This window comes from Lissotriton helveticus, chromosome 7, assembly GCF_964261635.1.
Source record: "Lissotriton helveticus chromosome 7, aLisHel1.1, whole genome shotgun sequence".
Classification (NCBI taxonomy): domain Eukaryota; kingdom Metazoa; phylum Chordata; class Amphibia; order Caudata; family Salamandridae; genus Lissotriton; species Lissotriton helveticus.
The window spans coordinates 1,380,777,115-1,380,804,012 of record NC_136068.1 but is presented as its reverse complement, the minus strand read 5'-3'; the positions used below and the strand labels follow the sequence as shown (position 1 = coordinate 1,380,804,012).

General features: G+C 47.3%; 1 protein-coding gene across 1 annotated transcript in view; it reads left to right on the top strand.

Moving 5' to 3' along the window:
- TRIM16 (tripartite motif containing 16) overlaps positions 1 to 25,745 on the top strand; it is a 146,116-nt gene extending 120,371 nt beyond the window's left edge. The window contains exons 5-6 of the mRNA XM_078654695.1: positions 8,019 to 8,114; positions 24,502 to 25,745. Of these exons, the coding sequence (XP_078510821.1) occupies positions 8,019 to 8,114; positions 24,502 to 25,370 (965 nt within the window). The 3' untranslated portion in view covers positions 25,371 to 25,745. The remainder of the gene's footprint in view (positions 1 to 8,018; positions 8,115 to 24,501) is intronic.
- Positions 25,746 to 26,898: the final 1,153 nt, after the last annotated feature.

Genomic DNA, 26,898 nt, shown 5'->3' with positions numbered 1-26,898 from the left:
TTCCGGATTGCCCTGTAACTCCGCCTGCAACGAAAAGGAAACACATTAAAACTCCCTCAGGAGCCCCCCCATAGCTGACACTCAGGGTTAGAGGTAGGGAGGGAAAGAGTGTCCCGACGTGTTCGACGCAACGTCCGGAGCGGCAAAGAGGCCACCACAACAGCCAGAGGGGGAGATATACCCTCTCCCTGCCAGCCCCGGACGTGCGTCATAGGTCCGCCCACCTCCACCGGGCAACCTGCCCTGAGGAGGGGTGGCCACCATTAGCTGGGGGTCGGGGGCAGCCCTACGTGACTAAGGGCCCGCCCTCCTGATGGCCACCGGGTGGCCTCGGGCAGGCGCATAGTCACTTCAGGGCCACAGGAACCCCCCGCCCCCATATAACAAACATCCCGCAAATAACACACAGACACAAGTGTTAAGATTGGGAAAAATTGCTGCAGGTTTATTATTACATACAACATTATGTAATCACGTTGGGTTATCTTACGGGCAATCCAAGGGCAGGCCGCATTCTCGCCACCTGCCCGCCTGATGAGCCAATCAGCACAGTGGCGAACCACCCAGCTGCTGATCATTATGGTAATAAACTACTCACGCCCCTTGCGGGGCGTATCTAAGCAACCCCCGGTTGCACAGGCCCACAACCGCCCGAAGGACTACTGGGGCGCCGTCTCGGATTCCTAGCCTCCCATGAGGTTCAAGGTTAGGCTCTGGCACCCCTATGTGCCCGCTGAAGTACTGTGTTGCACCTCTCTGTTTCCGGATTGCCCTGTAACTCCGCCACAGCCCGTGCGATGGTCCCCGCCGCCGCACGGGCCCCCCACCAACGCTACTACCTTTACCTGCAACCTTTGCTCAAAAGAGCCTCTTTTAAATAGAGGAGGAATAGGTCAACGCCCACAGACGTGAGATGAACCCTATCCGCCTCAAAGTAGCCTTAGACTTGTCCTAAATCGTTTCAAGTTTGAAGAAACCCCGCCCCTGTATGGGAAGATTTCTTCATGGCGCTGTGCTTTACTTCCTAGACCTGACAATTGCTTGGCACAACTTAGCGCCCCACCAGAGACCTGATCCTGACATGACAAATACATGCCTGAAGAAAACCAGGCCCTTCTGCCACTACCCCGGGTCTTACTCCTATACAACATTAGTGTAACCATCCCCGGGTCGTGTAGTCATACTACCAGGTAAGTGACAAAGAGAAGAGGAGTGGCCCCTACTGCTGAAGGCGCTTCATATAAATTGATAGGAGTTTCAGCGCAAGCCATGAAACTTAAACCCTTCACGACAATCGCCAGCAGGCTACATCCAGCTAAGTTACAACACTGCTGTAACGCCGCTCTCCGCATAACCGAAAGGCGGTGTGCTCATGATAACGCATGTGCTGCTATACTCAGAGCACCGAGGCATAGAAGTATTAACATCATACTATATAACTAGGACAATGTCCTTGCATGCTACTTGGGCTCTTGCCAATACAGATTTGAAAGGTATTAACAGCAGGCATCACCTGCCCTCTCGGGCTATAGTCTAGAACAGCTTAGGCCATGCTACCTCGAAGATAGCTTGTCTGTAAGATTGACTTACGACCACCACACAGGGATTGCCGGGACTGAAACCAAGTGCCCCCAAGATCCCGACCTGCATACATGACATGCCTGCTGACCAACCGCCCCTCTGACACTATTGAGCATATACTCCCGGGAACAAACCCTCTACAGCAAACGTGTAGACTATCCCAGGTTCGAGGGGTCATACCCCTGGAAAGAGCCCCAAGATGAGGGGGCCTCTCCTGCTGAATCGCTCACTGATCTAACTATAGGCGAACCAGCGCATACCACTAAAACCCCACCACACACATTCACGCAAAGCATCAGCAGACTACACCCAGAATGTATAACTTCTGCCGACGCGCAGTTCCCCGATTCAACTGTAACTGTGCTTGTGAATGCTTATGCAATTATACTCAAGCAAAGTACAGAGGGGTATTTCAGTGCGCTAAGTGAAATTTGGTATAACTTGCGAGGTGGACTTTCATTTATACAGGATGGCAAAGGTAAACAGCTGGTATCACCAGCCCCCAAGACCTGGAGAAAGCTCCCCATGCTACCTCATGACTAGCTTGTCTATAAAGTTGACTTACGACCCCCCGCGAAGGGATTTCTGAACCAGGTGCTCACAATATTGGCAATATCAACCTCAGGCCATCTCCTCACCTAAGGAGGAGCACAAGGAAACCAACGGATACTCAGTCACAAGGCTGTTAGGACGCAAGCCAGGGGAGCCCAACCATGCTAACCCTGAGCGAGAAACCGTGAGTCCAATTCCTGCTAGGAACCCATCGAGCAAGCCACCACCCCTAATAGTGAAACGAACAACAGGGGGCTGGAAAACCAGATAGACATTATGAGACTTCATCCAGCTGTTACTTTAATTCCTGAGCAATTCTAGATTGAGAGACTTCTGGGGGCCCACTCTTATCAGTAATGTTGGCAGTCCAGGCGCGGCAGTGGTTGCAGTTGCTCCACTAGTACGTGAACTGAGTGAACACTGAAGGCTGTAGTGCAGGTCCCGGGAATGTACATAAGCAAGACTAACTCTACCACTTGGAAAGGCCCCAGGATCGATATGTGCATGGTTATATAAGTCCTATTAGCTTAGGGCTAGACCTAGGATTTGCTACTATTCTAATTTTGGCACTTCCAAGGTGGACTTCCATAGATTACAACAATTCCAAGACAGTGCAGTCAGGTAATATCCAAAAGTGAGGGCACCCCCCAAAGAGCGCCACAGGAGTCTGTCATATGTATAATATTAAGGGCCAATAATAATTTCCACACAACCAAAAGAGTCACAATACGCGGCTCGGGGCTCTCCATAGCACCCCACGTGTAATCTATGGGGTGCCTGCTCTTCTGTAAAAACAGACGCACAAGCCGCCAAATTGCATAAGACGTGACTGAAAATTAGCACCTTTGGCACACTGATTCCACACTGTTGTGGTCTACGTACATTCTGTTCTGACCTCGCGGCACTATCTCATATGAGATAATGTTAGATGTAGTCCAGAAATGCTCCAAAGGCCTTACAAATGCGCCCGAGCAGGTGTCCATTCACATTACCTGTACACTGAGCGCTCAGCTACGCGCCTCCCCTGGACCGAGCAGTCATTCAAAGTCTGCTGAGCACACATGACCCATTGCTCAGCGCCTCTCCTGCGGGTGACAGGCGCTCATTCACCTAAACGCTGCGCACACCTCCGCCGTGTCTGTTCCATGCAACCCACTGCATAAGATGTACACCAGCAATCGGTTCCATGCAACCCACTGCATGAGATGTACACCAGCAATCGGTTGTGTGTACCTATTGTACACCCTATGCAGTAGCATTAGCTTGGCTGGTGTATCGCATATGTCCTAGAACATGGATACTCGGTCGCCTGTATCTGCTGATCGCCTCGTGCATAGTTAGCTTACTGTTTGTCTGGAATAACACCAATCTCTTACTATGGACACACAGTTACCGTACACATCAGTCACACCCTACAGTTCTAATTGAAAGATTATTTTTTCTATGCGGCGCTCTGACCCTAGAATAATGTTCGTGCCAGGGCTAGATCGCATGGTGTAACATGCACACGCCCCTCTTCTCTTCAATGAACACAGTGCGGAGGCAAACGGCGCAATGGAGAGCTACCATCCTATCCGACTATCTCCATCGCCTCCTGTAACAGTGCAAAAACGCTTCTGTATTATTGTATAATAAAGCGCATCTTGCCTGCTGGGAGGCCTAGGCCTGTATACCAGACAACGCAGCAGGGTAGAAAGATCCCGAGAACGTTTCCCGGTCACCGGCAGAGAAAGGAGGCTGTACAATCGAGAAGACAAAATGACAAGGAGCCTACAACGTCCTCTAAGGCCAACGGCAGCCAACTGCAGAGTGGGGGAGACAGCCCGCAGACCTTGCTCCTGTCTCGACTTGTATTGCGCCCATTGTAGTATGACCCGCAGACCCGCACTAACTGATTAGGAGACGCCCTATTGTGAATGACCGAAGGGACCGGGAAATTAGGGAAAATGGGCATGATAACACTACACCTTGTAACCTGTACACGTTACACATATACCCCCTGTAATGTACGTATGCTACTTATGACCCTCGGACGCAATCTACTTGTCACTTTCCCGCGTCACAATTCGGTTTCAATTGTCATTTGTTCACTTGACTCTATTCCCATTCTACACTTCGCTCCCGTACAACCGGACAAGTGATACATTTTTTTCAAATGTTAAGCTCGGTAGACCATACCGATCTGAGCCGAATCAATCATCCATGAAAAATGCACTCCTCCCTAAACGCAAACGCATATCATAATAATAGTTGCTAGGGGGATTGCTCTTGTCTCGCTGTCTAGCGCCTCGCCTACAGCAGACCTGCTGAGATAGCCAGGATCAAAACTTCGAGTCAGAACGCACCTTAACACCGATCTGCCCGAGGACCTAATCGTGATTGCGTAGTAGCCCAAACAAATTGCGCCACGGGCCTCGAGATACTACGGCATATTTATGCCCTACACCATAATGAAATTTGAACACTGGTAACCAAAATGCGCGCGTGATCGGCTTACCTCTCGTTCTGCAAACGCAGAAACACGTGAGAATGAATAGAATAATTCGATTGGGCCTCGCTGAAATATGCGGTGCCACGTGTGAAGAAATGAGTCACTCGATTGGTCTCGAGATCCTGTGGCCCAACGATATTATACGCCATTTGTAAATATGGACACCATCTAAGATTGCGCACGGAATTGGCTTGCCCATCGTGCTGAAAACGCAATGCCAGGTGTAAACATGATTAGTCACCTAATTGTGCCTCGAGGTACTATGGCCCAAAGGTACTACGCACCATTTAAGTACGGACACAGGCGACACATTTGCGCGCGTAGGCTTACCCATCGCGCTGTAATAAGCAATGCCACGTGTTAAACTGAGCCAGACACTCGATAGGGCCTAAGGATACAATGACCCAAATACACAATACACCCTTTGTGAATGCAGACACCATCAACTCACTCGCGCAATAAATAGGCTTACCCATCGCGCTGGACATGCTATGCCACGTGTAAATGAATAAGACACACCCTGGGGCCTCGAGGTACTATGTCCCAATGATCGTAAATACGGTCACACACCACCCTCGCGCTAAAATATGCAAAGCCGGGTGTTAAACGAATAAGTGACAAAGTGGGCCGGGGTACTAAGGCCCCATGATACCACACACACTTTGTAAATACGGACCCCTCCCCAAAATTGCGCCAGCATACATTCGTACATCCTGCTTTAAATGCAAAGTCATTGGGGCCTAAAACCAACGCGTGTGCACCACCTCGAATATTGCTACGGAACATGGCCGCGCACAAAGTGCCATTACCACCCCGCCGAACACTGGAAAATGGCCGCTCAGCAGGGGGGGGGGTCAGGGATGCAAATGTCTAACTTAGCGATAATTAGAATTGTTCTCTTTGTTTTATAAGGCGTAATAGGGAAGGCGAAATGAATTAGCAGCGCACCCACAATAGAGCATGAATATACCAGCTGGAGTTGGACAGAAAACATTAATGTTCCTTGGTAGGGCTCGAACCACTAACGCATCGCAAAAGCCGAACGCGCTAACGATAGCGCCACAGAAACTGTACATTTACAGCAATTTCGAATCTCGTGTTATTGCTTATGTAAAATCACTGTTTCAAGTTGGAAAACATCTTATTCTATATGTTGCACGTCCATCTCTGTTTCGCGTGACCTCTATATTGTACAACATGAAAACATCTTATTCTATATATTGCAAGTCCATCTCTGTTTCGTGTGACCTCTATATTGTACAACCTGAAATTTTCGCAAAGAACATTAATGAATTTAAATTTATTGACACAATATTGTCCCCTCATGACCTGCTTGCGCCCTAAGGGTGCAAAGGCCCAAATACCTCGAGGCTAAGATGTAGGAGGAGGCCAAGCCCCCCGAGAGAGACGTGGCAAAGTCGCCATGGAGTAGGTGTAGGACTTGCGACGCAGCCGCTGGGCCCCGCCGATTGAGGGTACCCCACGCCACGTACCTGCCACTGAGAGTGTAGGGCAATGCGATAGGAAAGTCGCGGGGGGAGAGGAGCAGATCCTGGCCCCAAGGTGTGCCCCGGAATAGCCCAGCGCCGCGGGAAAAGGGACGGAAAGAGGAGGTTCGCCCCCATAGGAGAACACCCGCACAGGACGAGGGAGAGTGGCGCTCAGAGATAAGCGAAATAGTATCCGTACCAGATAGCAATATCGTAGCGTGGCGAGCCACCGCTGAGGAACGCATTATGAGAAATGAAGACAGATTCCAGATCGATAATGTTAAACAGTGGACCGGCCTAGTCGCACCAGTTCTGCTTACGGGGGAGGCACATCACGAGGAAAGGGAGGCAACCTTACAAGTACGGACAAACAAAACTAACCACTCGCCGACAACATCAAATTAATAGGCTGCATCAGTAATCGCGCTAGTAATTCTAGCATGCAATGCCAGGCTCCCTCTGAATTTGGGCCCCGAGATACCAAGAAAGCGCCATATAAAGCCTGCGCATATGATGCAAGCCATCACGGCATACAAGGGCCTGAAATGTGCGTCATGACGAGAATGCAACCGTACAGCTTAACACATGCACGCGTGTTTGTCTTCCGCTCCCCCTGCAGCCTCCCAAAACGCGCTACGCCAAACAAGGAATGAATCAGCCCCGAAGCCTAGCAAAGTGTACTTTTTATATACAGTCCTCATCATGCTTTTTTACATAACTTCTACCCCGGACGAACGCAAATATCCTCATTAGCACGGCCCTAATGGCGCGAAACCGTGTCTCCCAGCCGGCAGTCGACTGCTCTCAACTGAGCCGCGCCCCAATCTCCAAAGTCTGAATACTTTCCTCAGTCGTCACTCGGAATACGTTTCGCATAACACATACATATGATGATTAGCCATCACACAGTGTAGTGTGTCGCCCCGAGGCTCGCACCCCGGTCTCTAGAGCCAGATCAATCCCAGCCATCGGACCACATCCGCTCACTTTTCCGTAGCAATGACGCGACAAGCAAGAATAAAACACACCGAATGTATGCACAGAAGAATCGGACGTTGGGACGAAAAGTACCCGTGGAGGGAGAGGGCGATGACACGGAGGAAAACAATCACCTGCTCCAGCTAGGCACAACTCACAACCATGACTTATGGCAAGCACCGCGTACAAGTCCCATGCACTTGATCTATTGTGCCACTGGAGGTTACCCGACATGAGGGGGGAAAGGACGAGGAGGAGGAGGGAGCCGCACCAGTGACCCCGCAAGCCCTCGAACAATAACAATGTCCAACATCGCCTCTCCGTGGGAACGCGGCCTACCAAACCATCCCCACTCACCACAGCAACGCAAACAGTCGAACGCCGGAGAACTCATCGACTCGACGCAAGGCCGGACCTCTGAACAAAAGAGTGTCCCGACGTGTTCGACGCAACGTCCGGAGCGGCAAAGAGGCCACCACAACGGCCAGAGGGGGAGATATACCCTCTCCCTGCCAGCCCCGGACGTGCGTCATAGGTCCACCCACCTCCACCGGGCAACCTGCCCTGAGGAGGGGTGGCCACCATTAGCTGGGAGTCGGGGGCAGCCCTACGTGACTAAGGGCCCGCCCTCCTGATGGCCACCGGGTGGCCTCGGGCAGGCGCATTTCTTTCATCTTTTCACCTTCAGACTCGGATTATTGCCAACTCACTCAAACGCAGCGAGTAAAATAGCGTTGTATGCAGATATGTGAACTGTACCTTGTACCAAAGTGTTTGTTAATGTCGCCAACAGTCTGAATGGACTGAGTGCCTTGCAAACATGACTGACCTTGATCGTGAAAAGTGAAAGAAAAGGAAAGGAAAATGACATGAAAGAAATTCATATACTTGACTCTCAACTAAATTTAATCTGTTTCCTTCAACAGAGGAATGTGGGATAAAAACAATGGTGTCTGCGATCGTCCCCGCCAAGCATCGCATCTCAGCGCCGGAACCAAAGACCAGAAGTGACTTCCTGAAATGTAAGTACACGTGAAAGATGGACACAATATAACTCGTGTGATATTACAGAGATTTATAGTGTTGGTCTAGTTAGAATTGTTGCCGTGGTTACTGGTTGGCTGTGTAGTAGTTGTCTCCTACCCTTGTCCACACCGAGGTTTTTCTTGGTTGAATATGCCACCTCTTTGAGAGCTATTTGCTCAGTTGCTGTAAATCTGTCATGTATGCTCGGGACAGAAGTTAAGGCTGTTCCATATTAATTAGCCGAGAGGTAAATTTTATGTTTCAGTAAATTCATTCCGCCCGTTACAGTGTATCTAAGTAGCCTATAGTAATATCAACCAGCCGTTTTGTTAAGGACTCGTGAATGAGTTTTTTACTGATTGTGGGTAGTTCGTCTTCTGAGCTCACTGCACCTCGATAATGATGCAGCCTCTTTTATTTCAAGCTTTGAAATGAACCTCTAAATTTGTAATATTTCGTATGTATGACAATTGACAATACCCTTGGCTATAGTTGAGGTACTCACTGTGAAAAATTGATCTTGCCCCAAAATACCATTTACATTTTTTTTTTACATGTATGCATAGTATGACCCCGTGGACAATTACTTTTCAAAAGAAATTCATGCATTTGCAGAAGAGTATCTACACTCCCTTAATGGGGAAAGACCCTCCAGCAATGCTCCTAATCCATTCTGGGAAGCACAGGGCAAGCAGGGGCTACTAGTCCTCAGCCATAAGGGTGGAGCCGATCCAGTCCACTTCCGGTCTCGATTCCAACCAGGGCCGGACTGGACTGGCCATAGCGGGCACCGGGTGTTTCCCCGGTGGGCCACCAGGGTGGGGGCTGTTTTTTGCAGCATAGCTGCAATATCGGCCCCCTGTAAAACAATTGGCAGGAACCGGCTCTGGCAAACAGTTCGGACAACCCCCCAACCCCTCCCACCCTTGCCCCCTTTGCCAAGCAGTTTGCCAGAGCCAGTTTTGGTTTCCAGTCCGGCCCTGATTCCAACTGACATCACTTGGGCTGCTTAAGGGTGCTTTACAGATTCTGTTGTTTTGGCACAATACCCTATTTTAATGTCTTGATTATAGTCAGACATTTTTGTTTTTAATGGATGGATTAAGCTTTATAATTTCGAACCATATGAATAAATTTTTCGTTGCATATTTTATTTAATATTGGTGAGATTCTAAATGTTTTAGTTGGAGTATAATTGGTAAATTTTGGCTATCGAAGCTGCACTTGTTCTTAGGTTGATAATTAAATATCCACCCAAAGAAAGATTTGATTTAAATAATAAGTCCAGGGTATTATGTTTGTATTGGTTTCTTTCACTTACATACCTTTTAAGTATTTATTGTACAGGTTGCACACTTACACACAAGCGTACTTGCGGAACCAGGCAACTCTTAGACACAAGACAGAGTGCTAATTGGCACAATTACATACTAGTCTTTAGATATTGTACAAAGTGTACCCAGCACCTATTGCATCATCTACTACAGTGGCAATGTAAAACATGGGTTCAGGTCTACATGTCTAGCCTGACTGTAGTAGTGTAGAAACTGCAATTCTAAATGACTAAATAAACCTTTTTGATGGACCAAAGTATCCCTTTTAAATATTAATTAGTCACCCCTATATTGGCCTTGTCACCACAAGGCAGAGTGTATGGAACTTAAAAGAAGGACATGTAGAAATGTAATGTCAATGCCCTTACAGTGACTAGCACCCAAAATGTACATTTCACTGTGGCAGGCTTAGCTGTCCAATGTAGAAATCCAAAATGCAGATTAAAAAACTTGAAACTGTTTTTCGAGAATGGGACTAGCTAGCAAAATAATTAACCTCTTCGCTGCTGAAACCCATGGTGGATCCCAGAAAGCTATACATTTCTGAAAAGTAGAGAACATTCTGAGTTCATCAGGGATCATTTGTGTAGATGTTTCAAGGTTTTCCTATAAAAAGTAACAGTTAAAATAACAACATTTTGAAATTGAGTAGAAAAAAAACAACTATTTGTTTCCACATTTTTATCTGTAACATCTTGTAACTATGGCAGATTTTCAAAACTAAGATACAGTTACGTGTGATGGATACTTCTGGTTGCTGGGATATATAGGGCGTGTAGGTTCACCAAGGATCCCAGATACCCAGAGCCAATAACTGAGCTGCACCTTACAATGGTGTTTGATTGTGTACCTACCGGGTATACAGCAATTCATTTGGTAAAATTTAAAGAGTGATAAATAGATGTCAAGGAAACTGTATTTATAAAATGGGCTGATGATATTGAGTTTAGAAACAGTGGCTATTTACACATCTCTGAATTTGTAGGTGCCCATATTAGCATGTAAATTACCAGGCACTTCTCTAAATGACTTCTTTCTAACATGCTGTCTTACAGTTGGAAGGTGCAAATACAGAGAAAGACAAATGGTAATACCACTTGTTCTACTATTCTGTGTTCCTCTCGATAAAAATGGTATCTCACTTGTGTGGGCAGGCCTAATAGCCGTGGCAAAAAACAGCCCAAAACTCAACGTAGGCACCTCACACTTTCCAACTGAAAACTGACCCTTTTTTGCCATGTGAATAGCTGTGGATTTAGGGCCCTAGATCAGCAGGCATCTAGGGAAACCTGTACATTTCTGAAAACGAGGCACCTAAGGGTTACGCAATGGTTGACTTGTTTGGCTCACACCAGGTTCTGTTACCCAGAATCCCTTGCAAACCTCAAACTTTGACAGCAAAAAACACATGTTCGTCATATTTCTGTGATAGAAGTGCTGGAATCTGAGGTGTCCATCACCACCCCCTTTTTGAATCGTTTTGGCCACCACAAGTGTGGAAGGGTATGCTCAGATGTGAGTCCCTTGCTCATTGCACCATCAGGATTCAAGCAAGCCGGGCCGAAGACGGCTGTAATGCCAGAAACCGGTCCCCGGAAGCTTGTGTCCTTTCCAGTAAAGAATTGGCTTGGTAGTTTGGTCTGCCCTGTTCCCATGATGCACTGGGCCAGGGACAGACTAATTTGCATGTAGCCAGGTTCTGAACTGGGATGGTGCAGTGAGCTAAAAAACGGTGATGGATCAAGCCCTGATCTGTTGACTGGGTAGGAGTGTTCTGATTAACTCAGATACTCTGTCCATCACCACCCCCTTTTTGAATCGTTTTGGCCACCACAAGTGTGGAAGGGTATGCTCAGATGTGAGTCCCTTGCTCATTGCACCATCAGGATTCAAGCAAGCCGGGCCGAAGACGGCTGTAATGCCAGAAACCGGTCCCCGGAAGCTTGTGTCCTTTCCAGTAAAGAATTGGCTTGGTAGTTTGGTCTGCCCTGTTCCCATGATGCACTGGGCCAGGGACAGACTAATTTGCATGTAGCCAGGTTCTGAACTGGGATGGTGCAGTGAGCTAAAAAACGGTGATGGATCAAGCCCTGATCTGTTGACTGGGTAGGAGTGTTCTGATTAACTCAGATACTCTGTCCATCACCACCCCCTTTTTGAATCGGAATCTGAGGTGAGCCATAAACTTCCTGCCACCCAGCATTCTTCCAACCCTTCTGATAAAAATGGTACCTCGCCTAGTGCCCACAACATGAAAGGCCCAGAAGGTATTGTGGCAACATCGAAATTATCTATCACAAAACAACCAGGTTTTGCTAGGGGGTCACATGCATTTTTGGTCCTGGGCTCACCGGCTATCAAGGGGCTACTCCCAGTCATATACATTTAAAACTCCCTGGTGTCCATGTGTCGCTCCCTGTAATCACCATTATAACAAACATTCCTGGCTTCTAGTGGGTTTTGACTTCCCTGGGGGACAGATTGGCTGAAAAAATAGATGAATCTGCCTGCGGAAGAGCTGAAACAGATATTTCTAGCCCCCAGGGTAGCAACCCTTTGCCTAAGGGGTCACTCCCCCCAATAGCAGCAAAATAAATCCCTGGGGGTATAGATTTATTGATTCCTGCTCCAAACAGGCACTGTTAAAGGAAAAACTCTTTCCATTCCCTCTGTATATGTTTTTGCCCCCACCAAACCCTGATTAGAAGGACTTACAAAATCCATCCATTCTGTTGGACGCACTGGAAGCAAATGGTTTTCAAAGTGTCCCCGGCTGCATTTAATGACATCAGCACTCCGTGATCACCAAGGGGGTGGGGTGGGTTTGGGGTGGCAGTGTATGGTCATCGACTGGCATTACTGGTGATGGGTTGAAAAGGGGCGGCCCACGGGGGGGAGCACCAGCGCTTCCCCATGGGTATAAACAAAATTGTTCCGTCCTGAGCACACATCCACTGCGGCTGAGGACAGAACCGTTCTTTCCTCAACACACAGGGGGTTAAACAACTTTTTCAAAATGATAGAAAATAAAATCCAATCAATGATGATGTCGGATTTGTAATAAATGTTAAGGAAAAGTAACTTTCAGAAGGTTCCTAGAGGCTAAATTTGCTCAGCCATTTCTGCCAGCCAGTAATTAAAGACCTGAATAGGCATAAAACATGTACAAAATGCCTAGCAGGAGCAAACAACAGCCGGACCTAAATGTTCAGAAACAGCTCCTCTGAAAGAAAATGCAAGGTGAGCCTGATTGAATGATGCTCAGTGTTCCCCGGTTGTACTCAGGAACATCTGTTCTGCTGGTTAGGGCATGCCTGGACTCATTCCCACCCACTACCTTGTTCATGGCATTAATGTGGCTTCTCCAGACACCCCCTTCGTCTTTGTACTTTTATCATGGTTTAAAAACAGGTATATAGTTTACAATATATTATTCTCACTTCCGGTCACCAAGTCCAGCAGTGTTGTTCATGTTTCCACCTGCTGTAACTCACAGTCTTTAAATCCCCACCTCTATCTAATACAGTTACATATTGAAAATAGAAAAGGGGTTTTGGATGTGTGTGGATATGTTTGAAGAGAGTGATGGGAACCAGCTATTCTAAACATTTAGCTGCAGTCACTGGCTCTGTCTTTTCTCTTGCACTGTGATAACATTATAGAATATAGCTAAATAGATAATCAATATCATGCATAGGTATTGAATATACATAGATATCACTAGCTTGATATTTCAGATACCCTGCCTACTATAACATTGTAGACCACGCTTCGTTTTGATAGTTTAACACCTAGGGGAAAGTCAACTGATTGACTGGGGAATAAGCCCATGGCTTCCGCTACCCGGGCAGAGCACCATCCACTTTACAAGCCTAGCTGTGAATTTCTCTGTACTGGGAAAATAGTTCTCAAAGTGGGACTTTTTTACTCAGTACATAACACAGAAGGCCTTTCTCCCCCTGTGTGGGGACCATTCTCATGCCTATATCCATCATGCCTCATGCACAGAAAATAAGTGATTAAAGCCCTGCCTTGAGTTGTGCAGGATGACCATCATTTTACTTAGTGGCCCATTGGGAGATGGGCTGCCAGGTCAGAGGTTTACACCAGCAGAGCCAGTGGAGGCTCCACCTGTATAAACAGTGCCTTCCCACCTACTGTAATGGGCTGGGGGAAGAGTGAGTTTTGTGAGGTGAAAGCACCTTAGAGTTACCTCTGCCAAACTCTAGGTAAAGCCATTCGTTTCACGGGTCTTTGCTCCTGGTGCCATGATGCTACCAGAATGCTGTATATAGTAATAAAGGAAACCGCAAAAATTATGTAGTAAGCAGAAACTCATTTTTTAGAGAGTAGGGCCTACCCGAGGTAATTTAACCATATTAGTGGAGGCCAAGCGAAGAGAAACAGGGCTGCAATACTTCCACCTTGTTCTTGTGTAAAATATATCATTTTACATTTAGCAAAACACAAACACCCAGGACACCCTTTCCTGGTGTAAGCAATCTATCAATCAATCTTACATGTACATGTACGCATAGCAGCCTTTGAAAGCATCAAATAAATGTCAACAAAGCATGCATTGCAAATTGTCTCTTACTTTTTCTAAGACCTCTTTAACCTCTTCGCCGCGGCGTGGGCGGGTCTAGGGGGTGGGCGTGGCGCTCCCTTAGTCATGACCGCTCCACGCAATCATGAGTCACAGGAGGCGTGTGCTCATGACGGCGTGGAGCCGTCATGACCCCAACCACTCACTAATTCGCCCGCACAGGTGGGGAATTAGTGCCGCACAGGCAGAGTGTGGGCAGAGCGGCAGTTGATGGCGGCTCCACGTCATCATGAGCACACGCCGTCCGTGGCTCATGAGGGCGTGGAGCCGTCATGAGCATGGAAAGGTTTAACTTCAAATTCTAGTTGTCAGGCTTCCAAATTTTCAAAGGCTCTTTTTCAGGCAGTCTCTAGTCTCACCAGTTTGCCCTGTGTCAAAATGATTGTTTCCTCCTCCTCAGCTCTTATAATGATTAAGTAAGAGGAGGAGGATTCCTCCATTCTACCATCCCTAAATTTAGATTCCTGAATGGTGTATGTCCAGTCAAGACTCTAAAATGTTTATCTGCATTTGTTTCGCCTGCTTTTACCTTCCTTCTTAACACCTGTTTTCATCTGGCATTGTCCATAGTGGATGGAATTTTAGTTTTTTTTAAAGAAGTAAAAACTTGAACCCGGGTCGCAGCTAACTATAGACACATCTTTTTTGCCAGCAGTAATTAAAATTGGTGAAAAACTCTGGCTCATCAGCTTTTTAAACATCTTGAAGAGAACCATTTATTAAACGGTAGCCAGACAAGTTTAGCTAGATTTAGCCACCGGGACTACCTTTATTGCGGTATTGAATGATGTAGGTCAAGATTACAACTATGCCATTTCCCTCTGCCTCATCCTAATGTTGCAGTTGTGTCATTCAAATAAGGATCTTGAAGATTTTTTTTTTATTCTGTGCCACTTGAAAGCTTGTGTTGATAATGCTCCTATATTATGAACTACGCAAGTGATAGCTATGTTGGCCTTACCGAGTCATATGTTTAGACACTTCATGACATTTAGAATATGACAATATGGTTTGTCATGAATTTCAGGAATACATTCTACGAGGCTCACCATAAGAGGCTCTGGTGGTCAGTTTCTCGAATGATCCATTATATCATGCTTTGCTTTGTCCACAGAGCCTATTATAAAACAAGCCTCATGCTGCTTATTTGTTTGCTTCCAGGTTGAAGTATAGGTTTTTAGTATATTTAGTGGGTGCCCTTAGGCATTAGAGGCAGGGCAGGTGGGAATTTTAGAAGAAATCAAGCTGAAATTATAGATTGTGACTTTTGCCCTTTGGTGATGGAGTACTATCACCTAAGGGATAGCTTAGGTATCAGATGTGGTTACACTGAGAGATAACTCATCTATGTGAAGCTTAAACATATAACTTATGTCTAACCAAAGGCATGGAAATAATACACCGCTACAATCGATTTCTCAGAGTGCATTGTAAAACAGATGCAAAATTTTGTTTTAATCTATGCCTTGCATGTTTTTCTCAAGTATGGTGTCTATGCAAAGGCAGTACACCAACACTTCCATTGAGTGGAAATTGCATCGCTGCCTTCTGCCTCTTCAAAATAGTGTAGTATGGAAGAAAAATGCTTGTGAAACGTTATTCTGATGCCAAACTAAGCCTGTGTCTCTCAATAGAAGCATAACTGTGATTTTATGTAGAGATGTTACAGATGCAGAAACACTGTTCAATGAAAACACAACTTTGTGTACTACTTGTTCCATTGTTACAATGACAAACTGGTAATCGCATTGTCTACCTGATGTCTCTCTTGTGCCCCATTGAACGTTGTCCCTCTCGCTATCCAGGCCAATTGCTATAAATAGTATAGACATTTAAGAACAACCATTATAGAGAGCAGGTCTTTAACTGATCCAGGTCCATCCAGGTCTCAGACACAGTAATAATTAAAAACAGACTTTGAAACAGGTCCCCATCAAGCCTAATATATATGTGTTCAACTTAACTGGCAAAAACACGGATTGCTTTCTGGACAATGAAGGTAAAAGCATTAAGACATTTCATGTCAGTGATTTAGTTCCTGTTTATATTTCACTTTCTACTTAATCTTGCATTCCCTAAGGCCGTTACATACTTCGAGGACGTTGTGTTTCTGGTTTTTATCATGTAGCAGATTAGTCTTATCTGAAAGAGACACGTTAGTGATAGATTCCTTACCTTATAATATCCCCAGGCGTCAGACTGGATCTGGAAAGTTTTGCTTAGCAGTACCCTTGTGCGTCAGAAGGTGGCGTCCTGCGGCTCCGCATCCGTCACTGGCGTCGTCAGCACCGAGATGACGTCACAGAGAGTACTTAGGCGCCACCCATGCGCGCAGACGTGAGTTATTTCTTTTTCCGCGCCAGTAAGGGCAGATCCGGATTGAGCACATACCTTGGTCTCTTTTTGACCACTATTTTGAGACTTTTTGTCTCCCCAACTTTCTCGTGGTGCACGGTTTTAAGTCCTGTGGACCTGTCGTCGAAAATTGTCAGTAGCGGACCCCCACAATGTTTGCATCTACTGCCTGGAGGCCGGCCACGACTCCCGGGACTATCGCGCCATTGCCCCCAAGGGCTTATGGGAGCGGTGTCAGAAGTTGCTGGAGGTCCAGCATTCATTGCGTCACCACTCCTGGAGTAGGGGGCGCTCCCGGGACCGCTCGCAGTACCGGAGACGTCGCTCCTCAGACTCCAAGTCTTCACCTTTGGGTTCTGGTAAGCGTCGCCATAAAAAAAAGTAGAATAAGCGTGTTCGCTCTCCGACGTCCCCCCGTCGCTCCTCGGAGGTGCACACGAGAAGGACAGGGGCCTCGCCCCTGCAGCTTCTTCGGAGCTGGAGAGTCCCACGGCCTATCCGCCATACCCGGGTCCGTCGGCGACTCCCAAACAGATGCAAGAATTCCTTGCTGCTTTGGACCGCCTTTACAGGCCTCGGGCTCCCACCGGCGCGTCTTCGGGCCCCGAAGACCCGTGTCCAGATCCTGCTGGCCATTGGCTCCAGCCCCAGTGCCACAGGATCCTGCGCAGCTGGCTCCGGCGCCACGAGGTGCGGCGTTGCCGGCTCCAGCCCCGGCATCATCCTCGGCTCCAGCCCCGGCGCCCCCCTTGGCTCCGCCCCCGGCGCCACACTGGGTGCTGTTTATCCCACCCATGCCCCGGTTCCCAGACCATTTTTTCCCGGCTTGGGATCTGCATTGGAAACTGGCGCCGGTCCGGCCCCGGTCGGCGCCATTCACAGCGCCGATCACGACGCCGTTCGATCCATCTCCGGCCCGACTCTGCCGCCGCGTCCAGCTCCCTCCACGCCAGAGGCTTGCTTGCTCGGCAATGTGACTCCAAGCTTGATTGGGTGGATGACTTGGAGGATGCAGGCAGCCTCGATGTCTCTTCTGACCCGGGTTTCGCCTCTCCCCCTCCTACAATGGAGGAGAGTACCACGTATAGGGTGGTCCTCCATCGGGCTGCTGAGGCCCTCAATCTTGACCACCCCACTGTGGCCCTCAAGACCAACCTCCTCACCGAGGTGCTCCAGACAGCGTCTAACTCGGCAGAGCTGCTGCTTCCCTTTAATGCCGCTCTTACAGAGGTCCTCTTGGTCGACGCCGGCCATGGGGGCCCCGGTGGATAAAAACATTGCTAGATGCCACCGTCCCGCGCCAGGTGACCCCACTTTCTTGACCACTCACCCTATGCCTGAGAACCTGGTCATTCAGGCCTCGATGTCGCAGAGTGCCTTTCCCCAAGGCCCCCTGCCGGATAAGGACTCTAAAAGGCTGGACCAGTGTGGGAAGCGGTTGTTCTGCTCGGCCAGCCTTGGGCTGAGGTCAGTGAACAGTGCCTGCTTGTTGGGCCGCTACTCCCACGCGGTGTGGGATGGCGTAGCTCAGGTGTTGCATCAGTGTCTTGAGGAGTTGCAGGCTACCCTTTCTCAGGCGATTGCGGAGGGCAAAGATGCGGCTAAGTTTGCCATCCAGTGTGGGTTAGACACCGCCGACTCCCTGGGCAAGGCGATCTCTACAACCGTGGTGTTGCGGTGCCACGCCTGGTTGCGTTCGACCGGGTTCTCACCCCGATTTCCAGAGTTCCCTCATGGACATGCCCTTTGATGGCATCCGTCGGTTTGGCGACAAGGCTGACAGTGCCCTGGAGAGCTTTAAAGACTCGCGGGTTACGGCGAAGTCCCTGGGTCTTTCTACTAAGGCCCCGGCCACTCCGGGTTTTCACTCCTTTCGTAACCAGGGTCGAGGCGCCCAGGCATGCCCTTCCACCAGGCCACGCAGAACCAGCCACAGCGAGGCCACGGATTCCACAGGGGCGGGGAGGGGAACCAGCGTGCGGGTCCATCAACCTCCACCCCACTCCTTCCGCCTCTAAACCCTCCTAATCTGAGCTTCAGGTGAGCTTCAGGGAGCACCCCATGCCGGTGGGTGTCAGGATCTGCCACCACCACTCCCGCTGGCGCGAGATTACGTCAGACAAATGGGTCCTGCAGATAATCTGCAAGGGTTATTCCCGTCTCTTTCAGTCCCCAGCCATGCCACCTCGATGCCACTGCATTTCGGGGGATCATTTGGCTCTTCTCTAACACGAAGTTGCGGCCCTCTTGGCCAAGGGGGCCATCAAGTACGTTCCTGGGCCAGAGGTAGGGAGTGGTTGCTATTCCCACTACTTACTGGTCCCCAAGAAGGATAAAGGGAGTCTGCGTCCTATCTTGGTCCTCCAGGACTTGAATCGCTTCCTCCCGAAGGAGAAGTTCAAGATGCTAACCCTGGCTCAGTTCTTGACTGCTCTCGACCCTGGAGACTGGATGGTAGCGTTGGACTTGCAGGACGCATATTTTCACATCCCCATCCTGCCGGCCCACCAGCGTTACCTGCGGTTCACAGTAGGCCAGGAGCATTTTCAATTTACCGTGCTCCCCTTTGGCCTTATCAGTTCCCCTTGGGTGTTCACGTAAGTGATGGCGCTGGTCGCAGCTCATCTGCTCAGGTCAGGGGTGTCAGTCTTCCCCTACCTCGACGACTGGTTGTTGAAGGCGGGCTCGCCCCAGGCAGTCGTCAACCACCTTCAGACTACGGCCGACCTCCTGCATTTGCTGGGGTTCTCCCTCAACGTGCCAAAGTCGCACCTGAGCCCCTCACAGAAATTCGCCTTCATTGGAGCAGTTCTGGACTCAACGCAGTTTCTGGTTTATCCTCCCGAGCAGCGAGTCCGGGATATTCAGGCTATGATTCCAGTCTTTCAGCCTCTACCCCGGGTTTCCGTCAGGATGACCCTTCGGCTTCTGGGCCTGATGACCTCCTTCATCCTGCTACTGCGACATGCCAGATGGCATATGCGCTCTCTGCAGTGGGATCTGAAGTTCCAGTGGGCACAGCATCAGGGCAACCTGTCTGATTATGTCCAGATCTCGGATGGCACTGCACAACATCTGCAGTGGTGGCTCACGAATTGCGATCGGGTCAATGACAGATCCCTCTCCCTTCCCCAACCAGAGCACACAGTGGTGACAGATGCGTCCCTCCTAGGATGGGAAGGCCACTTGGGAGAGGCGGAGATCAGAGGCCACTGGTCTCTGGCGGAGTCCCGGCCCCATAGCAACCTTCTGGAGCTGCGGGTGATCCGACTTGCAATGAAGGCATTCCTTTCCTCTGTCCGGGGAAGTGTAGTGCAGGTGTTCACGGACAACACCACCGCCATGTGGTATTGCAACAAATAGGGCGGGGTGGGGTCCTGGACCCTATGTCAGGAGGATCTACCCCTCTGGACATGGCTGGAACATCAAGGCATTACCTTGGTGGTTCAACACCTGGCAGTTTCTCTGAACGCCAGGGCAGACAAACTCAGCGGCCGGTGCTTGATGGATCACGAATGGCGTTAGAACTCGGAGAGCCTTGGTTAGATCTATTCGCCACCGAAGAGAACACGCAATGTCATCAGTTCTGCGCATTGGAATTTCCAAGGCGGCACTCGCTCGGAGACGCTTTTCGTCTCCAGTAGAGCTGCGTCTACTGTATGCTTTTCCGCCTATACCACTTCTGCCCAGAGTGCTAAAGAAGATCAGGCGCAACCGGGCTCAAGTTATTCTTGTGGCTCCGGACTGGGCTTCAAGGGTACCGTATCCTGAGCTACTCAGTATGAGCATCGATCCCCTGATCCGTCTGCCTCTTCGGGAGGATCTTCTGTCGCAGCAGCAGGGGACGGTCCTCTACCCGAAACTGTCCAGCCTCCACCTCCATGCGTGGAGATTGAGCGGTGACAGTTAATGGCTTTTGACCTTTCTCCCGAAGTCTGTAATGTCATTCTGGCAGCCAGGCGCCCCTCGACTAAAACGGTATACACCTGCCGATGGAACAAATTTGTGGCATGGTGCACAGCAAAGGCTGTGGATACCCTTTTGGCCCCTCTTTCTGAGGTTCTTCTGTTTCTCCTTTCTTTGGCCCAGCAGGGCTCTGCGCTGGGCACTATCAAAGGCTATCTTTCTGCCATTTCCGCCATCCTGAGGCTTCCTGATCAGCCTTCTTTTTTTAAGTCTCCGGCTGTTAACCGCTTTCTCAAAGGCATTACACACATGTTTCCTCCCGTGCCTTTCATAATGCCTCAATGGGACTTAAATCCTGTCTTGACTTTTCTGATGTGCGCTCCCTTTGAGCCTCTTCATAACTGTCCTTTACGTCTTCTTACTCTGAAGATGGCTTTCCTTGTAGCTATCACCTCTGCCAGAAGAGTGAGTGAGCTCCAGGCTCTTTCTTCTAAACCTCCTTTCCTTTCTGTTCATCCGGACAAGGTTGTTCTAAGATCCCGTCCTTCTTTCTTGCCAAAGGTTGTCACGCCCTTCCACATCGGGCAGACCATCACTTTGCCCACCTTCTTTCCGCCTCTGCATCCTTCCAGGGAAGAGGAGAGGCTCCACTGTCTGGACCCAAAACGTGTGCTTGCTTTCTATCTGCAGCATACACTACAGTTCCGTAGGGATGATCACCTCTTTGTTGGCTATGTGGGTGCCAAAATAGGTCGGGCTGTGCACAAACGGACCATTTGCCGGTGGGACGTTCTGTGCCTCAAAGCATGTTACTCCTTGGCCAAGAAGGAGCCTCCTGTGGGCTGCATGCCCATTCGACTGGGGCAACTGCAGCCACGACTACCTTGGGACACGGCGTTCCCTTGCAGGACATTTGGCAGGTAGGTGCTTGGGCCTCGCTGCACACGTTTACAAAGCCCTACTGCCTTGACAGTCAAGACCGGAGAGACGGCTTATTTGGCCGTTCTGTTCTCCATGACTTCTTGGTGTAATTTTGTTCACAGACCCACCACCGGGGTTGGTATTGCTGGGGTATCTATTCTAAGGTAAGGAACCTATCACTAACGTGTCTCTTTCAGATGCACAAGTTGCTACTTGTGTAACGATATATCTGTAAGAGATATTGATTAGTTATAGATTCCTTACTGCCCCGCCCATCCTCCCCGTTCTGCGAACTGATTACTAGGGTTAAGGTCATCCCTTTCAGTACCCTAGTTTTCTGCACCAATGGTCAGTATCTTGCATGGCTCTGCGTTCCTGGCGCGGTAAGTCGTGAGGTAAGCTCGCATGGGTGGTGCCTAAGTACTCTCCGTGACGTCATCCCGGCGCTGACGACACCAGTGACGGACGCGGAGACGCAGAACGCCACCTACTGACGCTCAAGGGTACTGCTAAGCAAAACTTTCCGGATCCAGTCTGACGCCTGGGGATATTCTAAGGTAAAGAATCTATCACTAGCTAATGTCTCTTACAGATATATCGTTACACAAATAGTAACTTGTGCGTTAAGTGTATATTCTAAACGGAGTCACTTCCAGGTGTTTTTAATGGGCCACAAATAACTCTAGAATTGAAATTGTAGGCAGAACAAGTTTCTCACAGTGACTGTCAGTGTGTCACATATTCCAGTTATTGTTGTGATTATGTGCAAATGTGTGTGAAGGAGGTGCATAGTTCTCAAAATATCGACAAAGCAAAAGTTAAAGAAAATGAAATGCAATGCTTTCAGGTGAGTGGATGCATTGTGTGTTTGGGGATGGTGAAGTGAGGTAAATGCAAATAAATGAATTCAAGACCAAGTGAAGAGAGTGTGCTGAAGAAGAGAGAGATGAGGTCTAAGATATGCAGATGGACCAGATGTGAAGAGAAAAAGGGCTCACATGTCTAACCTAAAGTGAACGTAACAGGAGTGATTGAGATACTCTGAAGACCACTCCACAGACCTCAATATTATTTAATCCACAGTCTACAATTTATAAATTGAAGCATTTTCAATAATATGAATAACAAAATTATTTGTATTACTCTTTTATCTTAAACAGCTAATAACCATTGCCAAACGTAATAGCACTGGCTGAATTTAGGTGTATGTAGGTGGATGCAATAACAGAAAGCTCGACGGAGAACTTTAATACCGGTCAGGTGACACACTATGGGAACTACAAAAATGAATTTACTTGTTTATGTCACACACTTAATTACAAAGGCCTCGCCCCTTTGAGATTCTCCCTCAACCCCCATTTTTTTCGTCCCACTTAAAGCCTTAATAAAGGATATGGTCCTTCTTCTCAAAGGAATTTGGGAGAAATTCATAACAAATGTTGTATTTTATAATGCACATCGCCCCTTCAGGATTAAAAAACAACATTTACTAATATTTTAGAGGAATTAACACTTTATGTGCTGGAGGCTTCAAAACACATGAATGTCTGTATTATGCTGTTATTATAACATATGCTTTTAAGAGACACTATTTCTGTGGGAGTGACCTCTGAAGGGCAGAAAAATTAATAGGAGGTAGTATTGCCATCTGATTGGTACTCACTTATTCAATCTCAGGAGGAATTAAATATATATGATAAATCATACCCACGACCTGCCAGCCACACATTCCAAAACAAGGTTCATCAACCCACTGCTGTCAATATTTAAGACCTATATATATGCCTCAAACAAGCATATGTTACAATGTCCCGATTGTTAGACTGAAAATGTATCTTTAGTCCACAGTGAGACAGGAGCGCCTTTCCGAAGATGGAATTAAAATTATTTAATGAACTCATTGTTTTTCACTGAAGAATTGTTCAGAGAATTGTCAAAAAAGGTTGCCCTCTTGAAATAACCTTGTGACAACTGGTTCTCCTTTTTAAAGATCGCTTTTAGTAACTCATATCGGGTTTGACCAATATGTTTAAAATGTACAATTTATCGCTCTATTTTCTTGTATTGGCTCTAAGGATAGTTCCATCCCATGTTTGAAGTGTTAACTCCACTTCCATTGGTTAACTTCATAACCCTTTCCCCTTCATGATGTTCGCGTGTAGTTGCACCCCTAGGTGGGACTCCGCTCACCTGTATGGGCCAGCTGTCTATGAGCCCGTTTAATTTGGAGTGTTTGTTTGCACTATGTTTCGGTGAATTTGAAACATCACTGGATATGCCACGTCAATTGTGCCCTTTCGAAAATATTGGCCTGTAATGGACAACATAAAGCATATTGGACTCCGTTCATCACAGTGGGATTGTCGTGAGTTGAGGGAGTTTATCCAAATGGACTAGTCATCGCAGACCGGAACCCGATGCCACACTCCCAGCACAGTATGTAGGTCACGCCTTAGCTTCTTAGGTTTCTCTGTCATTAGAGAATGAGCAATCCTCTGAGGTGTGGCTCTTCACTGTGGATACAGTTACTGCAGTGCAGCATTAGTGATACTCAGAAGCGGTGTGAACTCTAAATAATATATAATTTCAATTGTTATTATAGGTTTAATTGTTTGCTGTGTTGCTGTAGAAATAAAGCATTTATGATCACATTTCCGTTCACACGCCATTCAAATTAGTTTTACTGGCTGAACCAGATGTAATTGGTGCCAATTTGCAGGAAGCCAGATGTGTTCACCTATTTGTATTCCTTGTGAATTACCATCATTTAACTATATTATATATGTTGTATAGCATTCCGGCAGCCATGATGATCTTTTCTGGTGCAGAGCAGAGCCGAACGCCTATTGTATGCACCACTAGGGCAAAAAGTTAAATCATTTAACCCAATATTTCTCTATATTACTGCTTTGCTTTCAGAGAGCACAGTTGAGAAACAGAAGAAGGGAAACCTTACTTACTATTTCTGAGCTGTACTATCTGAAAATAAAAAACGTACCCACAGAAAAGAATTCCTTTTCCGGCCTTCAGGCACACAAAACATGCGCTTGCCTGTAAGCTGCACCAGAAAAGACCATGGTGATAGAGTCCGGGTGTATTACTATGAATGTGGGTTTATTTTAACTTCTTAGTGCAAAATGACATGTGAAAAATCACTCTCAATCTATTCCTTCATTCTTTTTATATTACTCGTGTCCGGTCTTTAATGAACTTTGACTTCATGGTCCCATGACAAAAATATTTATTTTTTTTCTTTCTCAGATTTTTCCTTGTTGACCCTGGACCCAAACACAGCACACCGGTATCTCCGGCTTTTGGACGACAATCGAAAGGTAACCAACTCCTCTCCCTGGCAGCATCCTTACCTTGATCATCCAGACCGCTTTGAAAACTGGCGGCAAGTGCTGTGTGCTGAAAGTATGTATATGGGACGCCATTACTTCGAGGTAGAGCTAAAAGGGGAGAACACACATGTTGGCATGACCTACAAATGCATTGACCGGAAGGGATCCGAGTCAAACAGCACGATCACTGGAAACAACTTCTCCTGGACTTTGAAATGGAATGGAAAAGAGTTCTCTGCTTGGCACGGTGATGTGGAAACTCTACTGAAGTGCCCAAAGTACAGCAGAGTTGGAGTTTACCTGAACTATCAAAGAGGGACTTTATCTTTTTATGGAGTTACCAGCAGTATGAATCTGTTACACAAGTTTGAAAGTGAATTTACTGAGCCCCTCTATCCTGCCTTTTGGTTACCAAAGAAGGAAAATTCAGTCACCATTATTGGGCCAGAAGAAGGCCCTGGGAAGAGCCCGTTACCTTCCCCAGTGTCTCTGGTTTCCTCAACAGAAACCGTTACTACAATCACTACCTCTTCAGTGGCAGAGGCACCATCATCGAGTGCAGTTCTTGATCCAAAAACTGAAATATTAGTCAATACATCGATCCGCACTGTTAGAGTTGAGACAACAACTATTCATGGGTCAAATGTTAGTATTTCTCCATCTTCCTCTAAGCAGTCGAGTCCAGTTCTTGAGCCTTCTAGTTTTATATCTAATGTCCCTCCCTCAACAGTAGTTAATGCCCTTTCAGCTGAGGGACCTGCTGCTGCAACCATTACCACAGTTTAGTCGACACCGTACCATGTTACAATACCGTTATCCAGTAAACCTATAAGCAGTTCTCTCATTTAGATGACTTGCCAAAAGATGTTGACTTGGGACATGTGTCATAATAATAATTAAATGCAGGATTCTTTGCGGCCAACATCTTATGTAGGAGGAGGGCCAATAGGTTCTGTAGGACTACTTTGGATCAAAAACATGTATATTAATCTTTTGTTGTACTGCACACATTCCTTATGAATCTGTAATTTTATTTTCAGTACAGTAGAAGTGTGTCCAGACTTTGCTGTCATAATGTCTCTGGTAGGTGTATGTTATATTTTGCTAAGCCATTTTATATGGTGCTCCAGTGTCAATAAAAACGTCTTAATGCAGATTTCACACCATATCTGCTTGTGCTAGAACCTATAAGGGAACAATCAAGTTTAACATTAGCTCTAAAACATTATGGTATTTTATGTTCTTGTCTTATTTTCTCAGATGAGCAGTTAGTTTATTCTGCAAGATGGCTTTTTATACAGCAAATACATCAATACAACTATTTCTTTATTCATTGTTAGGTTAGCATCAAGATGACTACCTAGATTACGCAGGTTTAGCCCGAGAATTATAAGGTCCTGGGACATGACACCAGAAGTCTATTGTGGGTTAGATACCTGCCATTGCATCAGTATATGTAGACAACATCAACAGTTTGCCACATTTTAAATATCGTAGTCCTTTATATTGCTAGTTTTATCTTCTATCAGAGTGTTCAATGATCAATGCCATGGCCAAATATTGAGTCCTTGTGTCCACAGTAGGACAGTGGGTCATCATTGATGTGGTGCATTGTTCAGCCATCATTGTTAGGCAAACTGTTTGCCTACCACTGGCATGAGCTTTCAGTAGGGCATGATTGAAATGGCAATCCATTCTAGCAACATCTCATGTGATTAAGGCATTAGTGGATCATGTAATAATTAGTTAGTTTCATGGTAGATCAGTCTGTTCTCATTGCAGTGGTAGGTAATTTGTCATCATAGATTTGGTAGACCAGTATGTCAACGTTGAACTGGTAGGGCATTCTGACATCATTGCTTTGGTAGATTAGTCTGCCATCATTGCAGTGGTATGCCATTCTGTCATCATTGCAGTGGTAGGCCATTCTGCCATCTTTGCTGTGTGGTACACATTTTGGCTACAGCCACCCTGGTAGACTGTGTGGTAGACTGTTCTGTCATCATTGCAATGGTAGGCTATTCTGTCATCATTGCGGTGGAAGGCCATCCTGTCATCATTGCAGTGGTAGGCCATTCTGTCATCATTGTAGTGGTAGGCCATTCTGGCATCATTGCAGTGGGAAGCCATTCTGGCATCATTGCTGTGTGGTACACATTCTGACTCCAGTTGCCCTGGTTGATGGCGTTGTAGACCATTCTGTCGTCATTGCAATGGTAGGCCATTCGGTCATCATTGCAGTGGGAGGCCATTCTGTCATTATTGCTGTTGGAGGCCATTCTGTCATCATTGCAGTGGGAGGCCGTTCTGTCAT